This window comes from Barbus barbus (genome assembly GCF_936440315.1).
Source record: "Barbus barbus genome assembly, chromosome: 45".
Classification (NCBI taxonomy): Eukaryota; Metazoa; Chordata; class Actinopteri; order Cypriniformes; family Cyprinidae; genus Barbus; species Barbus barbus.
In genome coordinates, this window is record NC_136723.1 from 22,965,212 (window position 1) to 22,991,227 (window position 26,016).

Sequence of the window (26,016 nt, forward strand, 5' to 3'; positions counted from 1 at the left end):
CAACGTCACTTCGGACTCTGTGATTGGCTCCTCCGCAGGATTCTGCGCATTTTAAGGGCACAACAGAAGTTCTGATTGGTTCTCTTTTGTGTAAGCCCGCCGCTACCGGCTTGTGTGCTCCGAAGAAATACTTTGGCAAAAATAAACAATAATAATAATAATAAAGGGAAATACTTATGTTGTATTTCAGTCAATAACAAAATAATAATAATTTATTTTCCTTAAAGAAAATAGAGCTTTTGTGGAACAAATTTATTAATGTTTTCACCCAAGATTTCATGAACAATGTAAATAATTAATATAGCAATTTTTTATATACATATTTTTTTTTCTTTTGTAAAATAACTGTATTATTGCGGTCATGAAAAGCACTTTTTGAGAATAATTCGAATTTTTAAAAAAACACCACAATACTGTGAATTCAGTAAAAATCTAAAGCGTTTAATTATAACAATGCAAATATTTCCTATGGATCTAAAATTATTAATCTCATAATTAAAAAAAAAAAAAATCTTATTTTTAATTTTGATTATTTCACATGGGGTAAAAACAGAATTCACACAGCAATAATAAATAAAAAGGAATTTACAAAAGTCAATTTGCAATTATAAACTATATTATGGCATTATTTTAAAACATGCAAAGCTATTATTACACCGTACAGCCTTAAATAATTAACATGGTGACTGTTGTTTCATAAAGAATAAACAGTTTCTTCAAAAATATAGGAATCTTTTTTCTTTTGATGTATTTTATTTATTTTGTATTTATTTTGGTGGCTCATCAAACCAGGTTCCCAGTTTTATTGTACTAATACTGTAGTCCGTCTGATTTTTGGTGGAAAATATTCTTACTGTGATAAATTTATGTAAGAATAGCAATATTACAAAGTGTTTCATACACAATGAATGTCATATTTATTGACATATACAAAATTCCAAAGAGTGACCTGTTTTGTCTTTACATGAAAATACATTGTATTACACAAGGTAATAAATACAAATAAAGACGAAAGTCATGGCATCACTATAATACTTTTCAGTATCTCCCAATTAAAAGAAAACTCACCTATCCATTAGTGCGTCCAAAGAAAAAATACTTTACCTTATCCTGAGACCTATTTCTAAAAGCACAAACCTAGTCTAACCTGTAAAAGCCATGCAGATTCTACTGTGGGACCTTTCATCCGGTTGCATGCATTTTTGCTTATTTGTTCTTAAAGATACTATGTGGTCAAAGAAAATGAAATGTATAAAAAAACTCAAATGGCAACAGTTCCGGATGTCTTGCATGTATAAATCAGAAGATATATTCTCTGAATGGTGCCTTATTCCCTCCAAACCGCAGATGAAAAGCGCAACTCGTAACACAAATGCTCCGTTTTTTGATTGTTTTATCCCCTCAAAGGAAAGGCATGCATGACTCCCGTGTGACAGTTCTTTCAGCCGTATGGAGAGAAAGCAGGAGGCGCTAGGATCTGGCGTTTCTCTCTGTCTCTGCCAGACACTCCCGAACAAGCCCTCTAGCATGAATGATTCCTACAACACACAGAAAACCACACAAATCAGTTTCCAAGACGCATTATTTGAGTTTAACATGAGTGCATTTGATCAAATAAAATAAAAATATTTTGTCTTTGATCATGTCCACAAACCTCTTTTGAGTCGCTCCATGGCGCTTTTACTCCCTGCATATGTAGGCCTTATTTCTTTCCCAAGTTCTTCAATAATGGCGAGGAGTTCAGCATATTTACTCTGAGGTACTTGGTTCCCATTTGGACCCTAAACATGAAAAAAATTAAAATTATTATTTTGCTATTGTTGTTGTCAGGATAGGTACAAGTGTAAAAACATACGAGACAATTTCATTTTTTCAGTTTACATTTTAATGCTTGTAGTGTTTTGTTTTTATATTTATTAATGTCCATAGCTTGTTATTAAGTTAATTTATATTTTATTTTCTCATTTTAATTTCAGTGTAATTTGATTATTTTTGTCATTTTTATTAGTTTGTTTTTAACGTGTCTATGCAATTTTAAGTTTTTGTTATTTCAGTACAAGTTTTTTTTTTTAGTACATCAAATAAATACAGTTTTAATAATTTGAATCAGTTTTTGCTTTTAATGTTTTCTGTTTTAATTTTAATTTGTCATTATTAGTTTTATTTGTCTGTTTTATTTTAGTATGTCAAATTAAAGCTAGTTTATTTTTAATTTTTACTTTTGAGTTTTAGCAATTCTGTTTGCTAAATTTTTTAAATTTGTAAAATTATATTTTTGATACATCTACATAGCTTTTATGTCAGGTTTAGTTTTTGTTATTTTAGTAAATCAAGTTAAACTAAATAATGAGAAATGTTGCTTTGGCAACGAGCTGAAATAAAATACGTTTTTTTCATTTTTAAGTGTAAGTTAACTATAATACATACCTGTGGGAATCCCAACGAAGGCGGCCCAAAGTCATTTAGAAATGGCTTGTATGACTGTATAGTTGCCATTGAAGATGGAGAGGGAATGTTTCCTGTTAAAGCAACAACACACGTCATTAACTGTATGATATAACACGCAAATACATTATTTCAAGACAGACATGCATTTGTGCAGCAACTAATCTTTCGTCTCAAAGCCTCAGTTACCCTGTGACAACTAGCCCCGGCCTTCGCTCTGTGCAATACCACCCTCCGCCACTAGGTGTCCCCAAAGCGCGATAAAACGCACGTCTGAATCCGATCAATCAACAGCCCAAGAGACAATCATGGAGGAAACGGCACGGGCTTGATCTTAGCCGCTAAAAGGATTCATTTTTATCACAATCTAGCGGCCTCCACGCAAACCCATCCGGCCACGACGCGACGCGGACCCCTCGGGAAGAACCCAAACATGCATCTCACGCCGATATTTAGCCCTAGCGAAGGCGAGGAAGCGTTTTTTTCACTAGTAATAATGGCGGATGTGAAGGATCTGACCCTGTAGCGATCAGACTGGACAAAAACTACACACGGCTTTTCCCCAGGTATTCTTTCGCACGCCAATTCTTACATTCGACCAAATACACTCAAGACCAAGAGTTTTCCACGCTTTTTCGGCATACCTTGGTTCCCAGAAGTTCCCGGAAGGTGTTGATGGAGATTGGGTTTGTAAGACATACCTGAAGAGATAATAAATGAGAGAAATAAAATTGTCCCTAAAATCAGCGGAGCGTCCGTCTCTCAGACACTTTTTGTTTACAGCGGAGCAGCACCGGCAAATATGGCCGCGTCACTCCTCATGACACCCACACTGCTGTCCATCATCATCACAAAGAACTCTGACAATTAACACATAATTAACAAAAAATCATCAGTGACAACTGGAGAAGTTACAAAATCATTCATTAAAAAAAATATTAGATTTAAACCTTTTAAATGGGTTTTATTTGTAAGAATTTTTTTTTTTTTCAGTTTTTATAAAAAAATACTCACTTTAAAAAAATTTTTTTTTTGCAATGTTTACATTTTCCCCTAAAATCTAACATTTGTAATTTTAGACCCAAATACTCAAATCAAGCGAGATGATCAGATTCCAAAAGAACTTAGTTGAAAGATTTAAAGTGGATTATTATTTTAAAGCTTTTTACATTGTATAATGAAATAAACTTGTTATTTTACATACATTTTCTTTCGAAATGCACCAAGTACTGAAAATAAAAGATTTCAGGTTTACCTACTACAGTTTCCTTCTCGTTCATTCCTTACCACGCTGAAAAATAAAGTTAAATACACATTATGAATGCAAAAAAGAAGTGGTTCCCCTGAAGTAAAGACATTTTGAAATCGAGGTAATCCACAAGATTTATTGGTCATATGCAAGAGGTAGAGATCTTGCAGTCAGTTAAATTTTCCCATAGATTCTTTGTACAACAGATCCATCAGTAGTGCAACTCGTGCAAGGATGAATGACATTGTCTTTAGAGTGCCGTGACATCTACAATTGAGCAAAAACATGACATTTCAGATATGCAACTATACATCGAGATATAGTAGAGACACCGAGCGCGTGTCAAACTAACACATTTACAGCAGAAATTAGGTTTTTGTCCCCAATAACACGAGTGATGGCAAATCATTAAAAGCAAGAAATAGAAAAACTGAGCAAAAGCACTGATTGATGTGTCCCTTCTGTAGAGGACATTCCAGTTTACAAACGCACGCGAACTGAAACTCTGGAAAGCAGCGAAAACCTGCTGACCCGCTTCCGTAATCTAAACAAAATTCAAAGGGTTCGTCAAACCATGCAACGTCTCTGATCCAGTCTTTAGGGTTGGGTCGCGTTCCTGCTTTCAAATCAGGGACTGTATTAAGTGGTAAACAAGCAGCGTCATGCCCAAGACATGCTGGGTCAGAAGGCTGAAGGTAGGGACACATGGAGGCGAGACGAGAAAAAGAAATGGAAAAAGAAACGATTGTGAGTAACCCCTGAGCGCTGTGTCCTGTGTACATAGTAGTGTGTGTGACTTCATAAAGCCACGCATGTCGATGGAAAGCACAGGCCATGATTTAGCAGACTGGAGGTTGTGAAAAGGAAACGGCCTGACTAAATATCGTCCAGGTTCGCCCCTTTCAGTGCGGTTTCCTGACGCACAGAGCTCTGATTCTGTAGCTCCTTTGGTAACGAGTCCTCTTTGGACATGAACCCTGAAATATTAAATACGACACAAGCACCTCTTCCTCGCGGCGTGCCGGAAGAGGAAGGGTGGTTGGCTAGCTTACGATGCCGCATCTGCTCTAAAGCGAGGGGTGTTTGTGTCACGCTGTGTGTTGACTGTGTGGCTGATGCTCTGCGGATGGAGTTGCTGCCACATTTGCTGCTGCTGCACGGCCAGCTGCTGAGACTGATCCGATGACGACAGGATGTTGATCAGCGGTGACACGCAGTTGGCGGGAATGATCAGACCTGAGAAGAAAAAAAGAAAACTGGGTGAAAATTCTAACTTTTTTTAGTGCCCTATGAAATCAGTTTTGTTTTTCCCCCATGTACCATTTTATTTTTTCCTAAATTCATTTTTGTTTTGTTGGTTAAATTCAATTTCATGAGCACTGAAGAAAGCATGGGCTGAAACGTCTGCTCTTTGGTCTGTTTTTAAGACACCTTGCACTTTTGTCACTTTAGCACTTTTGTATATGAAAAATAAAATATATTTTTGAAAGACGTTTTTTGGCCTGATTGCATTTTTCCCCAGTGTGCGGACAACTGGCTACCTGGTTGATTGTACTTTTTTGTTTTACACACCTGAGAACTCATTAGCTTTATTTTTTTCATTAAACACAAGTTTCTGCTGAATTAAATTAAAAAGCATGTCTAATTAATTGAAATGAGAATTACACAACTTTTAAAAATTTAAAAAAAATTTGATACTAAGGGCTAATGAAATACGTTTCATTATTTTATCCCCCCAATAAAAAATAAAAAATATGAATGTCTTAAAATTTTCAATCAAATGAAAATGAAAAATTCCACACAACAGTGGTTTACAGTTAAAATAATTAATTACAATTAAAACATGGAGTAGTTAGTAAGTTTACTATTACTTTGAGAAGTACACTCTACTGTACAATAATAATGTATTTGTACCTGTTTGACAACCTACCCACAATTCTCTGCCCGTCCTCTGTTCTCAAACGAACAATCTGCATCTTCACATTGGCTCCGCTGACTGAGGCCAGCACGCCCTCCACTTTGGTCCACACACTGAGGACAGACCCACAGAGGACATAGTATGTCCTGCACCGCAGCCCGATCTCACACTGTAGACCCACCGACACTTTCTTACAGTTCCCTCGCCTGTCAAAAAGTGTTTCTCATGACAACATTTTCAGACTTCTCAAATCAAAAGTGAAACTGCATGTTTGTTTCTATTTTCACTTCTGAAATGACTTGAAAGAAGCACCTACCAGTACGCATGCGAGCAAACGTTAGCCGAGGAGTTGTACTGATCAATCCAGTGCTGCTTGGCATCATCAGAGAGGACCTATTTTGAGAAGAGAAGGATTAGAGACTGTACGAGCTGACGAAATGACATGAAACAGTCTGCAGGATGCCAAAAGAGGATAAAATTAACACACCAAGCACCAAATAAGAAAGCTAATTTTTTATTTTGGATGTTGACTTATAAGTGGTTTAATCTGCATGATAACATGACCCTCGTTATAGCGATACAGAAGTTTTCAGAACATTAGACATGCAGCTGGGAAGCCTGAAAGTCATGTGACGAACAATACTGGTGTTAAACATTTGAAGATCAAATTTAAGATGTTGTGATCATGACTGTCTGTAATTAGCCCAATGTGCTGCTTGAGAACGGCAGATGTTTTCATCTCAAAGCAACTGACATAAAAAGCATGCTTTGATTTTGGGATATTTTTAAGGTGCTGTTTCACCTTGAGTCTAGCTAGAACAAGCCGTTTCACCTGACACAATAACTAGGGTGTGACCACGTGTCCTCTTTTTCCCAGTCATGTCCTGGCCAAGATTTCTAAATTGCCTAAACATTTGGGTTTTAGCTTTGTTTTGTGTGTGTGCATATTTGCATTGGTTTGACATTCTGTGCATCCTGCGTCCTTGCATGCCACGCTCGGTCAATTATGTACAACGACTGAACCCTACTTTGGTCATATTAGCTTTAACAAGTATGAAAACAATACAACCAAACAACCTGAGCCAAAACATGGACATTTCAGGCAATTTAGAAATCATGACCACAGCATGTCTAGGTACAAGAGGATGTATGGTCAACCAGTGAGATTTGTTGAAAAAAAAATATATATATTGACTGAACTAATGGAAAATACATAGAGCTGATAAAAAAAAAAAAAAGTCTCTTGATGGTAAATTTATAATTTGACCCCAATGATGAACCAAAAACATAAAAATGCTATTAACCTACAGTAATTTAATACCTTTTTACTTCTCTTTTTGATGTCCACATAGGTCTCCAGTTTAACTTGTTTTCCTATATTTGGTCTGTACACCATAAAGAGTCTCTTTCTGGGATTGACCTCCTTTATCAGGATGGCAATTTTCTTGTTATTCCGCACCTTAGGATGAAACAGAATGCTGTTAGGTTTAGTAGTTCAATTAATTGAAAGTTGGGTACATAAAGGGGAAATAAAAAAAACTTGTTCACCTGTACATAAAAGCCATCATCCGGTCCGTTCTGGTCAGCCCAGACGTGGGTAGCATCCTCCCATGACATTCCCCGCTCCACGCTCACCTGAAGACAGAAACAATGTGTGTCCATTAGCCAATTATGACATGCATAATAATAATTGCATCATAAACATGATGCTCATAAACATGGACACCTATTTTACATACTGTATAGAGCTCCACATGCCCTGAGGTGGAATATCCTGGTGTCAAGAATTTCTTTACATCAACTTTCATCACTTTCTCATCTCCAGAGCCCAAATCTGCAAACAAAACATACATTTTAAACTGAAAAAGTGAACAAAATGAAGTCGAAAAAGGTTTTCACTACATTAAAATCCAATTAAAATGCTGGCAAAATGAGTCAATGCGCACAGGCTAATCTTGAGCTACAGGCAAAAAACAAAAGAAACATTTTGGTTGAATCTGAGGTTTTCACAAAAACGAGTTCATTAAGCCTTCGCCTAGTGATCCCAATGCTCCAAATAGTAATTAACCCTTAAATGCATACCTCGGGTCTTTAGCGATCCGGTACATCATTCTCTACCCTCTCCCTCCTTCATTTTTTAAAGTTAGACATCAACTTTCTTAGTATTCCTCAATCTATTCATTATAAACAATATAACAAGAAAAAAATAGTAAAATATAAAAGAATGCCTGTTATCTGATACATTTTTTGTAAAAAAGTGTATAGGGTCGCTAGAGACCCGAGGTATGCAGATGTGTAAGTATTTTATTCCGCGCAACTATATTTACAAATTGAATTGGTTTGAATGGCTTTACTGCAGAGCATTACTATACACAATGAAATATAAATGTCACTGCCATTTGATGCTGGATGTGGTAAATAAGCTGCCAGTGATCAAAATATTGAATATGAAGTCATTGAAAACGATCGTTTTGAGAATATGTTTGAGATTGCGAATATGAGGCAGATGCTGAATGTACCGTGGAAGTGCGCTCTGACGATGACGACGATGGTAAAATCATGTGCTCAAATTGAACCCTTCTAAGTTTCAAAAGGTAACGAAATATGCTTTATTTTATTCTTCTGTAATTGTTCTTAATATCAAGAGAGTTTTTTGCTATTGCAGCAGTTAGAGATCCATCCGTGCTGGATATAAATGTCCGGGTCACTAAAGACCCGAATATGCAATAATGGTTGGCGAAACATTCATGCATTTAAGGGTTAAACATCTAAAATTATCTTTTGGTTGACAAATTTGTATTGGGAGTTTTGTGGCTTATAGCCCAAGATTTGTTTCAGTAGAACTTCCAAATTGAGGTCTTTATAATATTTAAGACTTGTCATGTTTAAACACTCTCTTACCTAAAATCCCCATATCGTATCTTCCACTCTTTTTGGCATTCTGAATGACAGCATTCAAAGTGTCGGCGAAATACTGAAAGAGAGCATTTTGTTGATGGACCTCCATACCAAGAATCCTGTTCAAGAACTTCCCGATGTTGTTGTAGTCTATAAAAAAATTAATATATAATTAAATACAAGTTATGTGGCATGAGAAAATGAAAACTTGGCAATAGACTGGGGCACATTTTCAACTGCAAGTTTAAAATACTTCACGTTTTACTCAATATTTTCATATGTTCAGAAACATACAACAGTAATTCGTTTATAATGTATTGAGCCAATACTAGTCAAATCTGTATAATGAATTAATGTCTCTTTAGTCTTTCCTTCCTGTGACAGGGCAGCCATTCTTCACCTTAAATCGCATTAAGCCAGAAGGTGATTCGAGTTTTTCTGAACTCTTTAAATGATACTTAAACTTTCTTAAACTAAACACTTTCTATGGTTTTAATTTGATCAGACTGAATAAGACATTGAAGACTTTTTAAAGACCAGCAGGCACCCTGAACATTTTGTGAAAAGAAAAACTAAGAATGAAATAGACTGCAAAAATCGCTCACCTTTGTCCAGTGAGAGAACACCAGATCTATCCTCCACATTTATCAGCCCCACTCCAATTAAACCATTGCGGATTTCTGAGAATAATAATAATAAAAAAAAAAAGATAATACAAGCCATTAAGTTAAATTGAGTGGTTTTCTAGTGACTGTTTCCTGTTATTAAAAACAAATCAACTGTACCTTTAAAGAAATCCCCATTAAAGTCAGCAGGTGGAGACACTAAAGGAGAGTCCAGACTGACAATAGACTTCATAACTATTTCCAGAGCATTTCTGCCGTACTGAGGATGAGAAAATGACATCAGCACATAGTCTAGCAACAACCCTATTTAATACTGACGGTGTATGTAATCTAATCTTACTTTGTTGTCAAAGTTAAATCGGCTGAGATCCCTCGTCTCAGTGGCCCTTCTGTCTCCGTGTGTTAACGCCCCCTATTTGAGAAAAATAAACACAATTAGGCTTACAAAATTAAAACTGACCCCATTAGCATGCAACACGTGCATGAGGGACTTACCAGGCTTTCTAGACGTTTGGCAACAATCGAGGCGAATCGTTGCTCTCCAGCGAGTTCAGAGATGAGAAACACATACTCAGGTGCTGTGACCTGGTTGGATCGGTGTGTTCGACCTGTTTGCAAAGAATCCAAAGAGTTTGTGAAAAATTATACTGTATTAATACTCTCATAATATTTACACAAAACATATACACATACAAAAACATAATATTAATAATGAAGATATAATAAATACTATGTACCCACCAAACTGCTGAATAGCTCTGTCAGCACTCCAGGGCAGCTCTAATGTCATGTGTACCCTCCTCCTCTGGTTCTTCACTCTGCGGTCGGCTTGAAGTGAAATACCAGAGCTGGCAGCCTCTGAGATAATTGCGATGTTCTACCAAGGTGAACACGGAGATATTTAAATGCTGTTCACAATATTAAGACATTACACAGGTGTGGGTAAAACCAAAGCAGCATACCTTATCACCATCCATGAACCTCTGCTTCTCCGTGAGGTTTAAGATTTCAACTGGAACATCAAGTTCTGATCGGGACTCGTAGGAAATGCTGCCATCATCATTGCTGACTACCCTGCCTTTGCGACCAGTCATCTGCATTGCATAAGACACACGCATTTAAAATGGCATGCATTGTTTTAATTAAATACAGTGTACACAAAATAACTGGTGGCCCTAAAAATACTCTATGAAAAGACCAACCTCTGCAACATTATCAGGACCTCCTAGCTCATCGATGAGTTCGTCGAGCGTGTTGGGCGGCAGATCCTCTGCCAGCTTCTCCAGTTTCTCCAGCAGGTCCCGTTTCATCCGTTGGGCGTCTTCAACAGCATCCTGACTGGTTACACAGCTGCTCTCCTCTGGCTCACTTTTGGCTTAAGAATAATCAGTGTGATTATTAGTCTTCATTATAGAAGTAACTTATAACTTCATTATACTCCTTTGTTGAAGTACTTTCAGCTATAATTGTCTGTGATGAAACTCACTGCTCACTGGTTACATACCTACAGCAACCGTGTTGTTTGAAGGTTTGATGGTGGGGGTTGTAAAAGTGGGTCTGGTTGTTCCAAGCCCAGAGGCTAACAAGGCACTTTGAATAGAGTCCGGATCAATGCTCTTTTTCTTCTTCTTGTTCCTCTTGTCTTTGCTCTTTTTAGTGTCTTTTCTGATGAGCCACGGATCTACATTTCAAACAGTTGTCAGCATTTGAAAATTAATATGGTACCAAAATTTAATTAAGGTGAATAAATGACACTATTGTCTTCTGTAGAGCTCCTTATAGCTGAACTGGATACATTTTATATCTGATGAACTTTGCAACATTGACACGGTTACTAAACAGAAGTGAATCAATGCTGAACTGACCCAAGTTAAATAATGACAGTATTGTCTTCTGTAGAGTTGCTTTAAAGCTGCAACATTAACAATGCTAATTTCCTGTTTATCAATGTCGAGCTGCTTTGAAATAATCTGTTTGGACCCTTTTCACATTTGCGTTCCCATTTGGCCTAATGTCAGGGGTGGAAATATACAATAGTGCTTTTACAAAAGACGGAAAAATACAGAGAGAGTACATTGATCAGAAGAGAGACATGTCAAATTTGCCATCAGTCCCCCTCCTCCCTCAGCTGCTGTATTAGAAACACTCGCACAAAGGCGTTAACTAGTCTTCTGTAATTTAAAGCCAAGGTAATATAACAATGTATTGAGTTATAATTTACAATGTTAATGACTTTGCATCATCAGTCTGTGAAAAGGGTCCATTGTATAAAGCGCTATAAAAAAAAAAAAAAAAAGACTACAGATTCTCACCATCTTCCTCATCCTCACTGGAATCATCCTTAAAAGGGTTGAAGTCATCTTCATCCTCCCCTGAGCTGACCGACTTGAAGCTGTCGTCGCTTTCCGCATCTTTGTCCGAATCATCAGAATTGCTCTCATCTGAGCTGGTACCAGACAGACCCCCAGATTTACGAGCCTTCTTCACTTGCTTCTTTGTTTCTGGACCTGCAAACACAAGTCACTCTCGGTCATTACTCACTCATTTTCAATTTGAGCAACCCAAAAGCCCAAGAGCGGTTTTACTTCCTCCAACATCGAAATGTGCTCATAGTTTCAGAGTAGAAACTGCTGCTAAATATAACAAGGCATTGCTATTGCGGTTTTCATGTGCATGCGAATAGTACCTTTTCGCTTTTTGCCCTTCTGCTCAGCGATGGTCTCTTTAGGTGAAGGTGTTTCCTTCACACTCAGGTCGATGCCTAAAAGACTGAAGAGTTTTTGTCTGTCTGGAGCAGGAAAATGCTTTTCTACCAGGGACTGCAGTACACCCCTTTAAAAGATCATGCATAGATACATTCAGTTAAAATCATCATTGAAAATTATACTTTGTCCATTTTCATCTGTTACAGACTAAAGCGTGTATAAAAAGGAATTATTTCTCTTTAAGAAAGAGCTCACCTAAAAAATTAAAATTTACTTACCCTCAGGCCATCCAAGATGAGTTTGTTTCTTCATCAGAACAGATTTGGAGAAATTTTGCATTATCACTTGCTCACCAATGGATCCTCTGCATGGAATTTTTGCTGTAATACTACATTTCTCCAAATCTGTTCAGATGAACAAACAAACTCATCTTGGATGGCCTGAGGGAGAGAACATTTACATTTTTGTACAAAATATTAAAACTACTTCCAGCAAATGTATTACACTCACTTTGCAGTGGAGACAAAGTCATTGAGCTCGCCTCCTCCCTCCTCCAAGGCCTCAAGGGTTCGAGCCTCTCCAGTTGATTGAAGACCAATCACCACACACTACAGAGAAGGTTAGAGATCAGAACAACCAAAATCACTGTAATTCTTTCTCTCTGAAAGCTTTATTGTTATAAGAGAATGTTCAATCTAACCTTTCCATTTTTAACATCCTCTCTGGCCAGCTGTACCACTCTCCGAACCTTGGAGGCAATGCACAGGTACTTGAAGAACCTCTGGTGGGCAGACCAGAACTGACCCCACATGGACTTTTTCATCCGTTGTTCAGCATCCATCAGGTTGGCAGCTTGCTGGAACTTCTCTCTTGCACTGACCCACTGCAAGTTTGTAAAATAAATTAATTTACAGATTCAAAGGATTCAAAGTCACACATAGCTAATGGCAAAAAAACAGTTCAGTTTCAGTTTTTGGCATTTTACGCACCAAGCGAACTGCTTTGTTGTACATCTTGATGTAGTTCTGCGTTAAGGGAACTTCTTCGATTTTAAACGTCACGCCTGTGAAGCTCAGCTGTCGAGCGATGTACATTCCTCTCAGCTTCATATCCATGGCAACAATCTCCATGGCACCAACACCTCTAAAATAAATCAACCAAAATAGGGTTGCATTCAATATTGAGGATGCATGCTGGTACTAAAAAGCAAGGTCATGGACACAAACTCTGGTCTGATCGACTTGCCTTCTCTCAACAGCTTGGATAAAATTGGTAAATTCCTTAAATGGAGTTCCTTCCCCCCAGATCCCAAGGCGATTCATGTAGGCCATATTGCGGGGTTCAGACGCTCCTACATAAAACCAAACAAAAGATGTATAAATAGCAAAATACAGAAATGCATTGGAAAAAGAATCATGAATGCATCCATGCTGATAGATACATAACATCCAGAGTCACATACCTGTAGCACTTGCGTACACAACCCGGGCTTTTGGCAGCTTATTCTGCAGCTCTAAAACCGCTAACCCGGTCTTTGTGGGCTTGGATGACCCAATAGGGCAAACATTTTTGGCTTTGTGACACTCATCAAATATGATCTAAGATGCTCAGTCAAGGAAATCAGTCACCATAGTTACCAGAGAGCTGAATACAATAACACCATGTGAAGCGCTTCATTGTGGTTCAGTCAATATGCAAAGCAACGTGATTATTTTTGGTCTAGAGCACGGAATGTTCTTTTAGGAATGTCAGAATGATGTAGTACCAAAATTATGGAAATGAGAATGGTGAATTTATTAACTTTTAAAAATTTTTTTCATTCACTATAAACACTTTCAACCTTAAAGGGGTGGTTGATTGCGATTTAACTTTAACCTTAGTTAGTGTGTAATGTCGCTGTTTGAGCATAAACAATATCCGCAAAGTTTCAGCGCTGAAACTTCAATGCAAACGGAGATAGACTTCTGGCAGTTTAATGCCTAAAAAAACAGCTCGTAGAGACTACAAGTCACTTCCGAACCCAGATAAACCCCGCCCCCGGGAGCTTAATGAGTGGTTCTGTATTATGAGAGTCGCTTTGGTATATAAATCGCAGCACGTTTCAGATGAAAAACACTAACAAGTGGTTCCCTGCATTATTACAGCAAATGCATGATTACAGTTCTGAGCAGCTCTAATGCTATTAAATTAAAGGTGATGTATCAGAGCAAAAAATTAACAGTGAAAGTAACAAACTTGTCAAATGCATTTTAATTGGCATAATTAAGCGTGAAAATAACTGAAGGATATATTTGATAAATTAAGTTCACCAACTAATCTAATACATATTCTTTTGGTTTCAGTACCCAATATTAATTTTTTTTTTTTACAAATACAATGAAAATACCGGTATCGGTACTCTATATTGGCAAGTACCAAAAATAAAAGTATCGAAGCATCCCTACTAGTCATGCACTGATAAATGTTTTCTTTTCCATTAATTTAATTATTCAAATCTGTCTAATTGATCAACACATAAAAACTGAGTTGTATATAAACATTTAAATTGCCCATAAGTTATTAACTTTTTATTGATATTAATTTGCTGCTGAAATATAAACATTTAAATGGTGGCTTTAATAATAACTTGTTTTCATGAGAGATTCAATGACATAACATGCATACATTAATAATGTTAAATGTCACAAACCTAATTAAGAAAACATGTTAAGTAAGAGTTACTTTTTCTAGCTAGCAAGCTGTGGCCATTGAATAGTTTTTCTTAAGCTAAATGTAATGTTACATGCCATTGTTTACAAGCTATTTTATTGACGTCTTTCCAAAGTTGAAATACTGAGTGCCGAAACGCCACATTAAAAGAGCATCAAAACATAATTTATTGTATGAATTTTGTTATAAATTGGCAATCTCAGACTCTCTTTATTGAAAGGATACAACACCATCAAAGTCGTCTCCACACCAGTGTAGTAACTGTTTGAATCTCGTCTTATACTTTCCCCCAGACTGGCTCTCTCCAATCAAGGATGAGTATGTGGCAAAGATCACACCTTTTTTCACACTCCCATTGTGTTTCGATGAGATCTTTCCATATTTGAACTGAAAGAGAAATGTGTAGAAAATTTATTTTCTACTCAAAATACACAAACATCTTGATATGTTGGCTAAGAAGCACTTAATGTACCTTGTTTAGTGAATGGACCTGAATATTCTTTGCTCCAATGTCTCTCAAGTCCCTCTCTGCATCGTATTTCAAGTCATTTGAGACACTAAACCTGTACAGACCAGTGGTGGGAAAAAAAACCCATGAATAATGGTACAATTACACACCAAAAAGCAGCTTGAAGGAGGAAGAAAACAAGTGATTACCAGAGGGACCTTTTCCTGCCAAGAAGATAGTTTTCATATATGATTCCAGCAATGGTTCTTCCCTTTCCAACGCCGGCCCCGTCTCCAATCAAGTAGGCTGCTCTGTCTCCATTTGGTAGGAATGTCTCATGTTGCTGTACAAAGAGACATGATTGAAAGAGACAGATCTAAAATACTGCAATACATCATTTTAGAAAGTATAGTAATTGTGATTTGACCTGAAAAATGAACTTATAGGTTTTCTACGTAGTAATAACATTTTTGAGGTTAGAATATGTAAAAACGGTCCAAACCTGAGAAGCATACGTGACTGCCTCAAGCTGTAGGGCAGATAACCAGCCTCTATCGATGGTCTCCTCTGGAATGGAAAGTCTGTACCAAACATCTGGGGGGTTGACACTGGACAGAGAGCTGGTCTCCACCACAGGATCAGGGTGCCGCAGTCCAATTCTCACTGAGAGACGAAATAAGATGACAGTCTGAGACAAATTTTGAAAATCCTAAAAGATTCCTATAATCCTAGGCTAAAATCTGTAGTTTTTGATGGCTGGTTTGACATGTTCACCGACAGCCGATTAATGGCTGTTGCGATCAAATTTCACCTCAGACGAAATTCTAGCAGTGTCAGAAGATTTGGCGCACAGTCCTGCAGTGTGACTACCCCTACGATGAATGTCAAACTCTCTGTTTTTCAAGACAAGCTATGAGCAGAATTAATGCTAGAGAATTATTCTATTAACCATAAACTCCGGCGCTCCCGTCTTCCGCTCACGGAATTCATCTTAGGTTGCCTTTGCTATATAAACACTGGTTACGCCGCTGTTTTCATGTGGGTGTGTAGAGCTGCATACACTGTTCTTCATAAATACGCTGGTATTGCCACCGTTCATATACATGCAATTCAGTTCGCAGTCACTGGACGTGTATGGGTTGATAATGTAAAACTCCTGACAAGTTCTTGCGCACAACCGTTTTTTTTTCATCTTGACTGTCCTACAATCTGACATTAATGACAAATGAGATCCCACAGTGTGACATGATCATCATGTTCGTACAGTCTGACAAGTACAATCCTAAAGGACTTTTAAAAATCGCACAGTGTGAACCCGGCTTTAGTTGGCACTATTATTAATAAAAATCTAGGACTAGGCGATTTTTCCAATTTTATCGATTAATTCCAATGTAATATTTTGCCACGATTTTATTTTTTCGGGAGGAATCGCGATTTTGAACAAAAATATTACCAGCCGTTAGAATTAGCCACATTGACAATATGCCAATGATAACATAGTAAAGAGAAATGAACGATCCAACCGCATGTGTGACTACTCATATCGCTAGGCGTCGTTCTCTATTATAGATCCTCAGTGCAGGCGCCATTCACACAGAAAACACTTTTGTGTTGACAAAGATGCGACGCGGGCAGTGGAATAGGACAAAATGCCAGAAGATGGGAGTGAACTTCTTTTAACCCTAAAAGAGGCAACGTATCCTGGGGGATACAAACATTTGAGAAGCTGTGGGGAGAACCAGTGAAAGTGTAGGTCTTATTTCTAGGTTTCATTTTGAAAGGGCGTGAATTTTTTTTTGTGAATATTTAGATGAGGTGACTTGTTTCTACATTATTTTTTTTGCTCGCAGGAAGCATTTAAAACTGCATGGCCGCCTGTAGTGGGAAATCTACTCACCCTCCAATAAAAGCTGATTTAGTTCACATATTTACACATGTTGGAGGGGACAACTTTATGAAATGCTTAAATTTTTTTGTAATCAGTCCCTAAATGTTTGTATCTCAGGGGATACGTCGCCCTTTTATGGGTATAAATTAAGATATAAAAACATATACATAGACTCTGTGATTTTGTGGCTTGTGTTTTAGAAAATCAGATCTTTTTGTAATCTTGACAAAACACATATCGTTGGAAATATCTGACAGTCAAGGTTTCCATAGTTGGTAACTGCTTTGTAATAGAAGTGATATCGTGACAGAAAATGATTGATTTGTGACAGAAAACTGCATAAAAAAAAATCTATAGAGTTTGGGTGTAACCCAGTGTTATTTTTGGTATAGTGCCCAAACAAAATCTCACAGGAACCACAATTGTTGTGATATCAACTTCAAATTTGGAACACAACTTGGTTAGACATATGGCTTCGATTTTATAGAAATTTTAGAGTTCAACATTTTATAAAATATTTTATATAAAATAAAAAAAAAATAGTATACTACATTATCTTTATTGTAAAATTAAAACTTCTATAACTTTTTTACATTTACATTTATTCATTTAGCTGACACTTTTATCCAAAGCGACTTACAATTGCTATATATGTCAGAGGTCGCACGCCTCTGGAGCAACTAGGGGTTAAGTGTCTTGCTCAGGGACACATTAGTGTCTCACAGTGGATTCGAACCCGGGTCTCTCACACCAAAGGCATGTGTCTTATCCACTGCGCCATCACCACCACCACAAAGTTTTTTATACTTTCGTTTTTTTAAATGCTTTCACTTCAGCAATAATCTGCAATGTGTCTTCTTTAAAAAGAGACCAACCTTAGGTCTGTTTTCCAAAGCGTTCAGGATTTACAACCATGCTGTAAAAAGCACTGATAAACAAGTGTTCTGTTTTCAGTGAATTTATACCCCAAAGGGACGACGTATCCTGGGGGATACAAACATTAAAATAAAAAAATCATGAAATTGTATTTGAGTAAGATGGAAAATAGAAATAAATGAATTTTCTGATGTCTCTTTATGGTTTTGCCCTTTTTAGGGTTAACTTGAGCACCACGTTTTTTAATGTCGTTTCATGCATGAGACACTGCAAGAGTGCAACAGTCAAACTCGTCCATGTGTAAGGGTGGGCAAAAAACAATGGAAAAGCAGCGCAATTGAATAAAAAAAAAAAGCCTGTGAAGAACTACTACTGTATGTCTGATATTTCATGTTTGCATCATGGTAACAGGCTGAAAAAGCTGTTGTTCATGGTTTTCACAGAACATTTATTGTTAATCGTCTACTTCAGAAGTCAGAAAGAGCTTTATTACCAGGTATGTTTACGCACAAGGAATTTGACTTGAGCTTTCAGTGCAGAAGTGTGGACATAGTGCAAACCAGCGCAGCAGACATAGGAATTACATAGTAGAGATGGAGTATAATACTAATATAAAATTAAATAATGCACTATACACAGAAGTAGAAATATAGAGAAATGTAACTGGTTAAATTAATGGCTGTACATATATATTTACAAGTGTGCAGTTTACAAACGTACAATTTTTGGATTCAATGTATAAAGTCATTTTGAATTTGAATTAGGCTAAACTGACTACTGAGAATTTAAGCATTTTCCTTGTAGCCTTTTATTTCTGAACATATAACATGTATAAGACAAGTTTGCACAGGATGTAGCTGTAGTTCATGCATCTTTTAAGCAGAGCTATTTAACAAGTGATTTGTTTAACATTTACATCATGTTGACAACATGTGTGGTGCACTTGGAATAGAATTTTCTATAACTAGAGAGTCAATAAAGAAAAAGTTACTTGAATCATGTTGTAATTACATTTTTAAGTTGACTAGTTACAAATTGTGAGATTCAATTTTTTGGGTAAATCGTCCAGCCCTATAAAAATCCAATATTTTTCATAGATTACATACAATGTATAACTAAGGAATTGCTGGCTGTGCACAATCCTTTATTTAAGCACTCTGATAACACGATTATACATACGTTTCATCGGCATGTATTCGGCATACGTCTCTGCATGACCCAGCTCCTCTTCTTCCTCTTCCTCTGGTTCCTCTTCCTCCTTCATTCCTGGCAATTTCTACATTCAAAAAAAATAAAAAAATTTAAATGACAGCTAAAGTTCTCAGTGAATGTCTGATTACATTTAAATACAAATAAATAAACTTACATTTACAGGTGAGAAGCTCCGCATTTTCATGTCATCGTTGACCCAGATTCTTGCTACGTCTTTGCTGGAGACTTCCTTTTTCAAGCCATTGTTTAATTCCGCTGAAGAAAACGGAAACAAAAAATATTCACAAATATAAGACAAATATTCACACCCACCCACAGAAGCTTGCCAGAAATGATACGGCCCCACCACAACATGAAAGCACCTGTGAAAACAGACTCAGTGCACTTCAGTTAAAACCCTACCCATAGCTGATCTGTTCATCATCTTTGTGGAGACCAGAATAATTTCTGAAAGGAAGAGCATTGACATTAAAGAAAAAACAGCATGATTACATCCACACAGTCTCTAAACAAGCTTTAGTCAACACTCAAATTTTTAACAATGAAACTCTTCATTGCACCATAAATGCTAGAAATTCTAAACAGTTTTAAATAATCGAACAGTTATTTGGTTTAAAGCAGGGTTATCATTACAAACTATTTAGGAAAACATCTGGTTAACTGAAAAACTGAAATAAAACAAATATTGGATGAAAAACTTCATGAAAATGAGAAATGCGGCCTTGGCAACTGAAAAGTTGCACTACAAATACTAACCTGAAATAAAAATAAAAATGATTTGTATAAAAATAATACTATCATAAAGCACACTGGTTTGAAGCACTGACAACAGTCTTTGGCTGCACTGTGAACATGGCCTAAATCGATAATGGCGTTTTTCCACTGCATGGTACGGCACGTTACGGTTCAGTACGGCTCACTTTTGGGGGATTATCCACTGGGTACAGGACCTGGTACTTTTTTTAGTACCACCTCGGCCGAGGTTCCAAGCGAACTGTACCGTTACCAAAACATGAAGTGTAAACTCTGCTGATCACTGATTGACTGGAGAAAATCATCACTGCCGGCGTCATTTGAACTTGCGGCACAAGACACAGAGCAGACCCGCTAGATTTAAATCAGCATAGCCAGCAAAGGATCGAACGCAACTGTTTTGAATGAGAGCATATTTCTTTTAACAACCAAAAAATGGCTGTTTCGTTGTCTGTTGAGGAAGTACAGACGTTCCTCTCGTTGATAGCCGAGGAGTGGATCCAGCGAGAGTGTGATGGAGCGACACGGAATTAAAACTTTTTCAGGAGTCACGGCAGTAGAGGCGGCGCAACTATAACGACACGTGAATAATCCCGCTCACTCTAAAGATACTAAACTGCAGTGGAAACGCAAACCGAGCCGAACTGAGCCGAGTCGCACCATGCAGTGGAAAAGCGCCAATAATAGACCTAAAAGCAGGTCTATTTCTTAAGAGCATCTAAATTGCTCCATGGGGGCTTGAGCTCATGTTGGTTTCTTGTTTTATCAGCTGGAGGCGGCACTTGAAAGCTGGCACTCAGCGTTAGATCTGCAAAGTGCCACAAAGCCGACAGCTGCATCGACAGACCCTTACAAGCAAAAAACCATCTATGATCGCTCAAGGTCCAGCACGTCTGCCAGTACTCACTTGTGCCTGTGGCTGTTGCCGTAGCAACAGGTTGCACTATGTCAGGTGGGGGCTTCAACTTCATAAGCTCTCCAAGGCTGCTTGTCTTCAGGCTGCTGGTTCTGAGAAGGTCCTTCAACCTGATCTGCTCATTATTCGGTGGGACCACAGTGCAAACAGTGGGAGAGGACGAAGAGCTCCGTTGTGCTGTCGAACTTGTGTGTACGACCTTGGTTACTGTAATGGTCTGCCTGGATGTAGTCCCGGCTGATGGTTTAGTGACTACAATTGTACCCAGCGATGGCAACTGATTCAGTTGATTTAAAACGAAGGTGGTTGTTGAGGGCTGTGGCTTCTCCTGCAAAGACGACACAGAATATACAATCAATGCATAATTCTGACCTTTACAGTCAAATATTAAAATGTCACAAGCAGTAGCTTCAGACAGACCGCCTACAGTTCGCTCACTCACTCACTCTCTGCATTATCTTTCACAGAACAAAAGGCATGAAATCACTAGTTCCAATCTGACTGGCTTGATGCAACTTCCAGAAATAAATGCAAACCATGTTTTTCGTTGCTGTTGTTAAAAAAATAAATTCAGTTCTGTGTGATTCACTTAGTTACAAGTTGGCAGAAACGTATGATGCGCTTCATTTTCAGACTTATAACCAGTGAAATAATCTGTATATCAAGTAGGGGTGGGAGAAAAACAAACAAAAACAAAAAACGATTACATAACTATCGCGATTCTTTTTAAAACAAATTAAAAATCGATTGGTTTATCTCGGAATCGATTTATATTTAATTATTTTACTTTTCCTAAGAGGTGGTGGGGAGAAGTTAGCGCTTTTTAATTCCAACAGAGGGCGAAATGTATAGGTGTGTTAGACTTGGAGCAGCACCGCGCAGACGACCAGCGTATAACATCAAAGTACCGCGAGAGCGATTCGAAAGCATGCGGAGCGGTCTGGTGGTTTGATGTCATATAAAAAACCTTCTGCGTGCGCAGTGCCGCTGCATTACATGATGTCATATACGTTTCAAGCCGGCGCGAGAAAGCAAAACCATGACGGAGGCAGAGGATCAAACCTCTTCCAGAATTCTTTCTGCACCTTCACGTTTTGAATCCGGGAAAATGACGGAAAAACATGACTAAACATGACTGAAACGGTACGCAAAGTAACATAGCACTTTATTTTATTTCAAAAAGTATTTTTTTCTACTCATTTTGTTGAACATTTGACTATTATATTCATGTGAAAGTTCAGGGTTTTGGTACTTGAAAGTTTCATGGTTCAAGGTACTTTAAATAGGCTATCCACGGTGTGTGTGTATGCTCCTGAAATAAAAGTTCAGAAAGATGTGATGCATTGTTTTTGTTAATATGACTCATCATATACAGTCTATTTTAAGGGTATAATTAAGTATTTAAACTTTTTCCCATGGTCTAGAGTTAAAAAAATAAAAATCGCAAGACATATCATATCGTCACCCAAGTATCGAATCGGGAGGTAGGTGTATCGTCCCATCCCTAATATCAGGTAAAACATTTTTTAAAAAATGCTGATAAACTCTATCCTAAACTAAAAAAAAAACAAAAAAACTCTGGTTGGTTGCCTCATGACATACTGGCCTTTCAGCCTAAGTGGGCAGTTCTTGGCTGGGTTATTATGGTTAACTAAAACCATAAGAAGTATTACATTAATTGAAATAAAACATTAATTTAAAAATATATATTTCAGCCAGTTGCCAGGACAAGATTTTTCATTTTAGTTGATCTTGCGTACTAAAATAACTAACACTTAGGCCGCGTGTCCACCAAAGAGTTTTTTCCTGAGGAGAGCGTATTTTTTTCAATTGTTTTCAATGGGAGCACCGAGTTTTTTAACAGAATGTTTCAGCATTGGGTAAAATGCAGCGCTCATCACAGTCACTTTTTAGTCAACTAACCAACCACAGTGGAGGAGGGGCGGGACTAATACTGACCAACCATCATACCCTGCTTGTACTACAACTGAACAACAATGGAGAAGTTAATATTGCTTGTCTCTGAGTATTTATGTCTTTACCAGATGGCGCTGCCGGACTACCATAATACTGTTATGAAAAATAATGCTTAGAGAAACATTTCATTAATGATGCATCTGCCATATTATTTCAGTGGATATTCCATATATGCAACCACAGCGTCTCAACTGAAAAAAAAAAAAAACCCCGCTGCGCTCTCAAGCACTCACAGCTGGGCATTTTCAGCAGAGCGCCTGGCATTTTCAGCTGGCTAAAATGCTTTGGTGGACATGCAGCCTTAATCTTAAAAAAATTATAAAAACTATATTGACATTTAAAAAAAAAACTAGACAACAAATTACAAAAACATGACTAAAACTTTCACTAAAATTAAAATGGAAAATAAAAAAAGAAAATTTCAAACACAAATAAAACTATAATAGTAATTAAATGACACTAAAATAACATTGGTTCTTGGCCAGAATAAGATGAAGATGAAATAAGAGGATTTATTTTATTTCTGAACTAGATTTTAGGCTGTTAGTGATGTTTACCCTGATTGTGACTGTAGGAGTAGGTGGTACTGTAGGTTCAATCCTGACAATTCCAGAAGCTTCATTACTGAGACCGATGTCAAGTGCATTTAATGAGACTGACTGAAAAGGAAAAGAAAAAAAGACGACTCAATCATCATTTGTTAATCACCAAATGTGCGACTTTGAGAAAATGCTTTTAATTTCAGTTTTGTCTTTAGTACGTCTGGGTTGACTATCATTTTGATGAACCAATAATGATCCCAATCTATGCTGCTTTCTATTGTTGCATGTACAAAACTTCACTAAACATTATTTGTAGCGAGCCTTACATCTTACAAGCTCAATAAGGTTTGTGATTTGTTGCTTTTGATATCTCAGCTTTTAAGTTATGGTAATTCTATCACAAAATTCAAACAATAAATGTGGTTTGGGGGCTTTTTAATGTTGTAACAAATCGCTGTAGGGCCTCAGTTCAAGCGGCATGTGAACAGATCATCCCTTCCGCTTTACTACTAGTTATAGCACAAATAAATATGAATGATCATCAGAAGACATGTAATCACTCAATCAAGTGTTTCAACTGCAGAAAGGGGACACATAACCCTCAGAAAAGCCATTCAATATCCATAGCTCATTACATAGCTAGAGAAACAACTCAAGAGTGGAGTATTTTGCTAAATATTTGCAGTATATGACAATCATTATCTTCAATATTTCATGTAGGTTTGAATAAATCCCCTAGTAAAACAAGTTCAAATGATTTTACATGTCAAGTCAAGTCACCTTTATTTATATAGCGCTTTTTACAATGCAAATTGTGTCAAAGCAACTGCACAATATCAAAAAAGGAAAATAATGTGTCAATAAGTTTAAATAGTGTCTTTGCAATCAGGTCGATGATATCGCTGGAACAACAAATTTAAGTAAAACTATTTTAATATAATTGAGAAGTTTTACATGCAACTGAAATTTCTGTATACAATGTTAATTGTATATTGCAATAAAATGTGATAGTTTGGACATTAATTTTAACCTTTAACATTAACGCACCAAATGGCAGGTTCCTTGTATAGTTCTTTTACGAAAAATTAACATGTACAGTACCAGATACACATACAAACTATTAGATACTTTAAACGAACGGATTTGTAAAATCTGTGTTAATACCCTGCCTTAGTTCTGAAATAAGCAGAAAAAACTAAACTGCATGAAGATGAGTAAACCATGTTGCATGTATATGTTTTAAATGACCTGTTGTGAAGCAGGGAATGGAAGTGTGTCCTGAGGATCAACATCAAACAGATCATTAGGGCAGATTCCACTTTCACTAAGAGCAGCCAGAAGCAAATCTTGTCCAGGATCCATCGTCTAAAGGACAGAGAAAACCATGATATTAATGACCATAAAGAGACCATACTTTGCTAAACATCCATCTTTAATAAAGACACTGACGTAAACCCCAATTAAAGATCATATCTTTCCCATCACATGTTAGAACTTTGCTACTGAACACTACATAATAATACATAACCCTAAACAACACATTAGTCAAGAAATGTACTCATAAGACAAACAACGTGCTAAACTAGCTCACCACAACATCCACCTCCACACGTGTTTGCTAAAACTGATCCAACAAGATACTTCCTGGTCTGACGTTGCTGCTGGACGTTAATGTCAGTCAGCTTACACGTTTAGAAACCAGACTAAAAGCAAATTAAAACTCTGATAATAACCTGATAATAACCTGGCGGCTGTGAATACACAACATAAGATAAACGTGCTGCTCCTGAGTCCTCAATATTCAGCGGAGATGTTAAATATTTCCCCGATGAAAACAGATCCTGGGTTAAGACACATTATAACATTAGTGTACGATATAAATACGCCTTTAACATCAAAATAAAGTCTCACTATTTAAAAAAATGCGGTGTAAACAGCTCCTCAGTTCTGGTTACGTTGGCTGTTAGCTAACATAATTCTCCTCACGATTCGTTTAATCAACTTTAACATCAAAAGAGGAGTCAAAACACTCTTTAAATAGGCTATACCCGGGTTTAAATGATCCAAGGACCCTGACAAGCTAAATAAGTCCCAAAAAATTACATATGAGCGAATAATTCCTGTCAGTGACTTTGTCAAAAGTGCGCTAACGGCTCGCCTCAGGTTAACGTTAGCTGCCTAGCGCGAGACTCCCTCAGCTCTCACGCAAACAAACGCATTAAAACTCACTATACTTTCGCGCAGCGGCCCTAAATCGGTCGAAATTGTGAGCGTGACAAAAAACAGAGCAAACCCGCTGCCTGACAGCTAAAGTCCAGTAAGTCAAACACGTACTCCACACGGTTTCTATGGATCCCAAACGTCGCGGCGGAGTAAAGGATGTCGCCGCTGCTCGCGCTGCTTGTTTTCTAACCGCCGGGCGCCATCTTTACCCGAGGCGCGTGCGGGTCACGTGACGCTGCAGCCCACAAAACAGTCGCTTTTGCGTTCGGAAATGTTCCCGACGCGACGCGGATGACGCGTCGCGGAGCATCGGTCGAGAGCCGACCAACGACCATCTTTCAGAAAGCCCCGGAGCCCTTCCATATGAATCGAGGAGTTTAATTATATTTTAAATTCAAAAGTCGTCGGAGAAGGAGAGCGCCGAAGCCCCGTCACGTGACCTATCCCTGACTCATATTCAGGAAGTGACGCGGTAAAAATAGTACCTCTAATGACACGTCCAAAGGACATTGCTGAAGCCATACTGGTAAGGTCAAAGAGTTCTGACCTCTGCTTTTTGACAAAGGTTAAAAACACCCAATATATTTTCAATATATTTCAGCATATTTTAAATCTATGAATTATTAAAAAA

General features: G+C 37.5%; 2 protein-coding genes across 13 annotated transcripts; both read right to left on the reverse strand.

Annotated features, from left to right (window-relative positions):
• Positions 1–342: 342 nt before the first annotated feature.
• Positions 343–4,239, reverse strand: cdk2ap1 (cyclin dependent kinase 2 associated protein 1). Its single transcript, XM_079408159.1, has 5 exons — positions 3,701–4,239; positions 3,090–3,146; positions 2,428–2,519; positions 1,655–1,781; positions 343–1,538 (listed from the first exon to the last, which is right to left on the reverse strand). The coding sequence occupies exons 1-5, from the start codon at positions 3,723–3,725 to the stop codon at positions 1,471–1,473; spliced, it is 369 nt and encodes a 122-aa protein (XP_079264285.1). The 5' UTR covers positions 3,726–4,239; the 3' UTR covers positions 343–1,470.
• sbno1 (strawberry notch homolog 1) lies at positions 3,436–25,859 on the reverse strand. 12 transcript variants are annotated; one of them, XM_079408122.1, is made up of 33 exons: positions 25,497–25,859; positions 24,411–24,527; positions 23,178–23,279; positions 20,635–20,971; positions 19,377–19,421; positions 19,129–19,229; positions 18,942–19,038; positions 15,501–15,661; positions 15,208–15,341; positions 15,023–15,113; positions 14,776–14,937; positions 13,304–13,439; positions 13,087–13,192; positions 12,831–12,984; positions 12,542–12,724; positions 12,352–12,449; positions 11,823–11,968; positions 11,449–11,643; positions 10,641–10,817; positions 10,339–10,511; positions 10,099–10,230; positions 9,878–10,013; positions 9,632–9,744; positions 9,477–9,548; positions 9,296–9,395; positions 9,116–9,190; positions 8,514–8,660; positions 7,352–7,446; positions 7,161–7,247; positions 6,934–7,071; positions 5,929–6,005; positions 5,625–5,818; positions 3,436–4,930 (listed from the first exon to the last, which is right to left on the reverse strand). In XM_079408122.1, exons 2-33 carry the CDS (start codon positions 24,522–24,524, stop codon positions 4,743–4,745), a joined length of 4,266 nt encoding a protein of 1,421 aa, XP_079264248.1. In that variant the 5' UTR covers positions 24,525–24,527; positions 25,497–25,859; the 3' UTR covers positions 3,436–4,742. The 12 variants fall into 12 exon arrangements, with proteins under 12 accessions (XP_079264248.1, XP_079264250.1, XP_079264249.1 ...); XM_079408124.1 differs by having other exon boundaries at positions 24,896–25,851; XM_079408123.1 differs by having other exon boundaries at positions 24,754–25,851.
• Between the last annotated feature and the right edge of the window lie 157 nt (positions 25,860–26,016).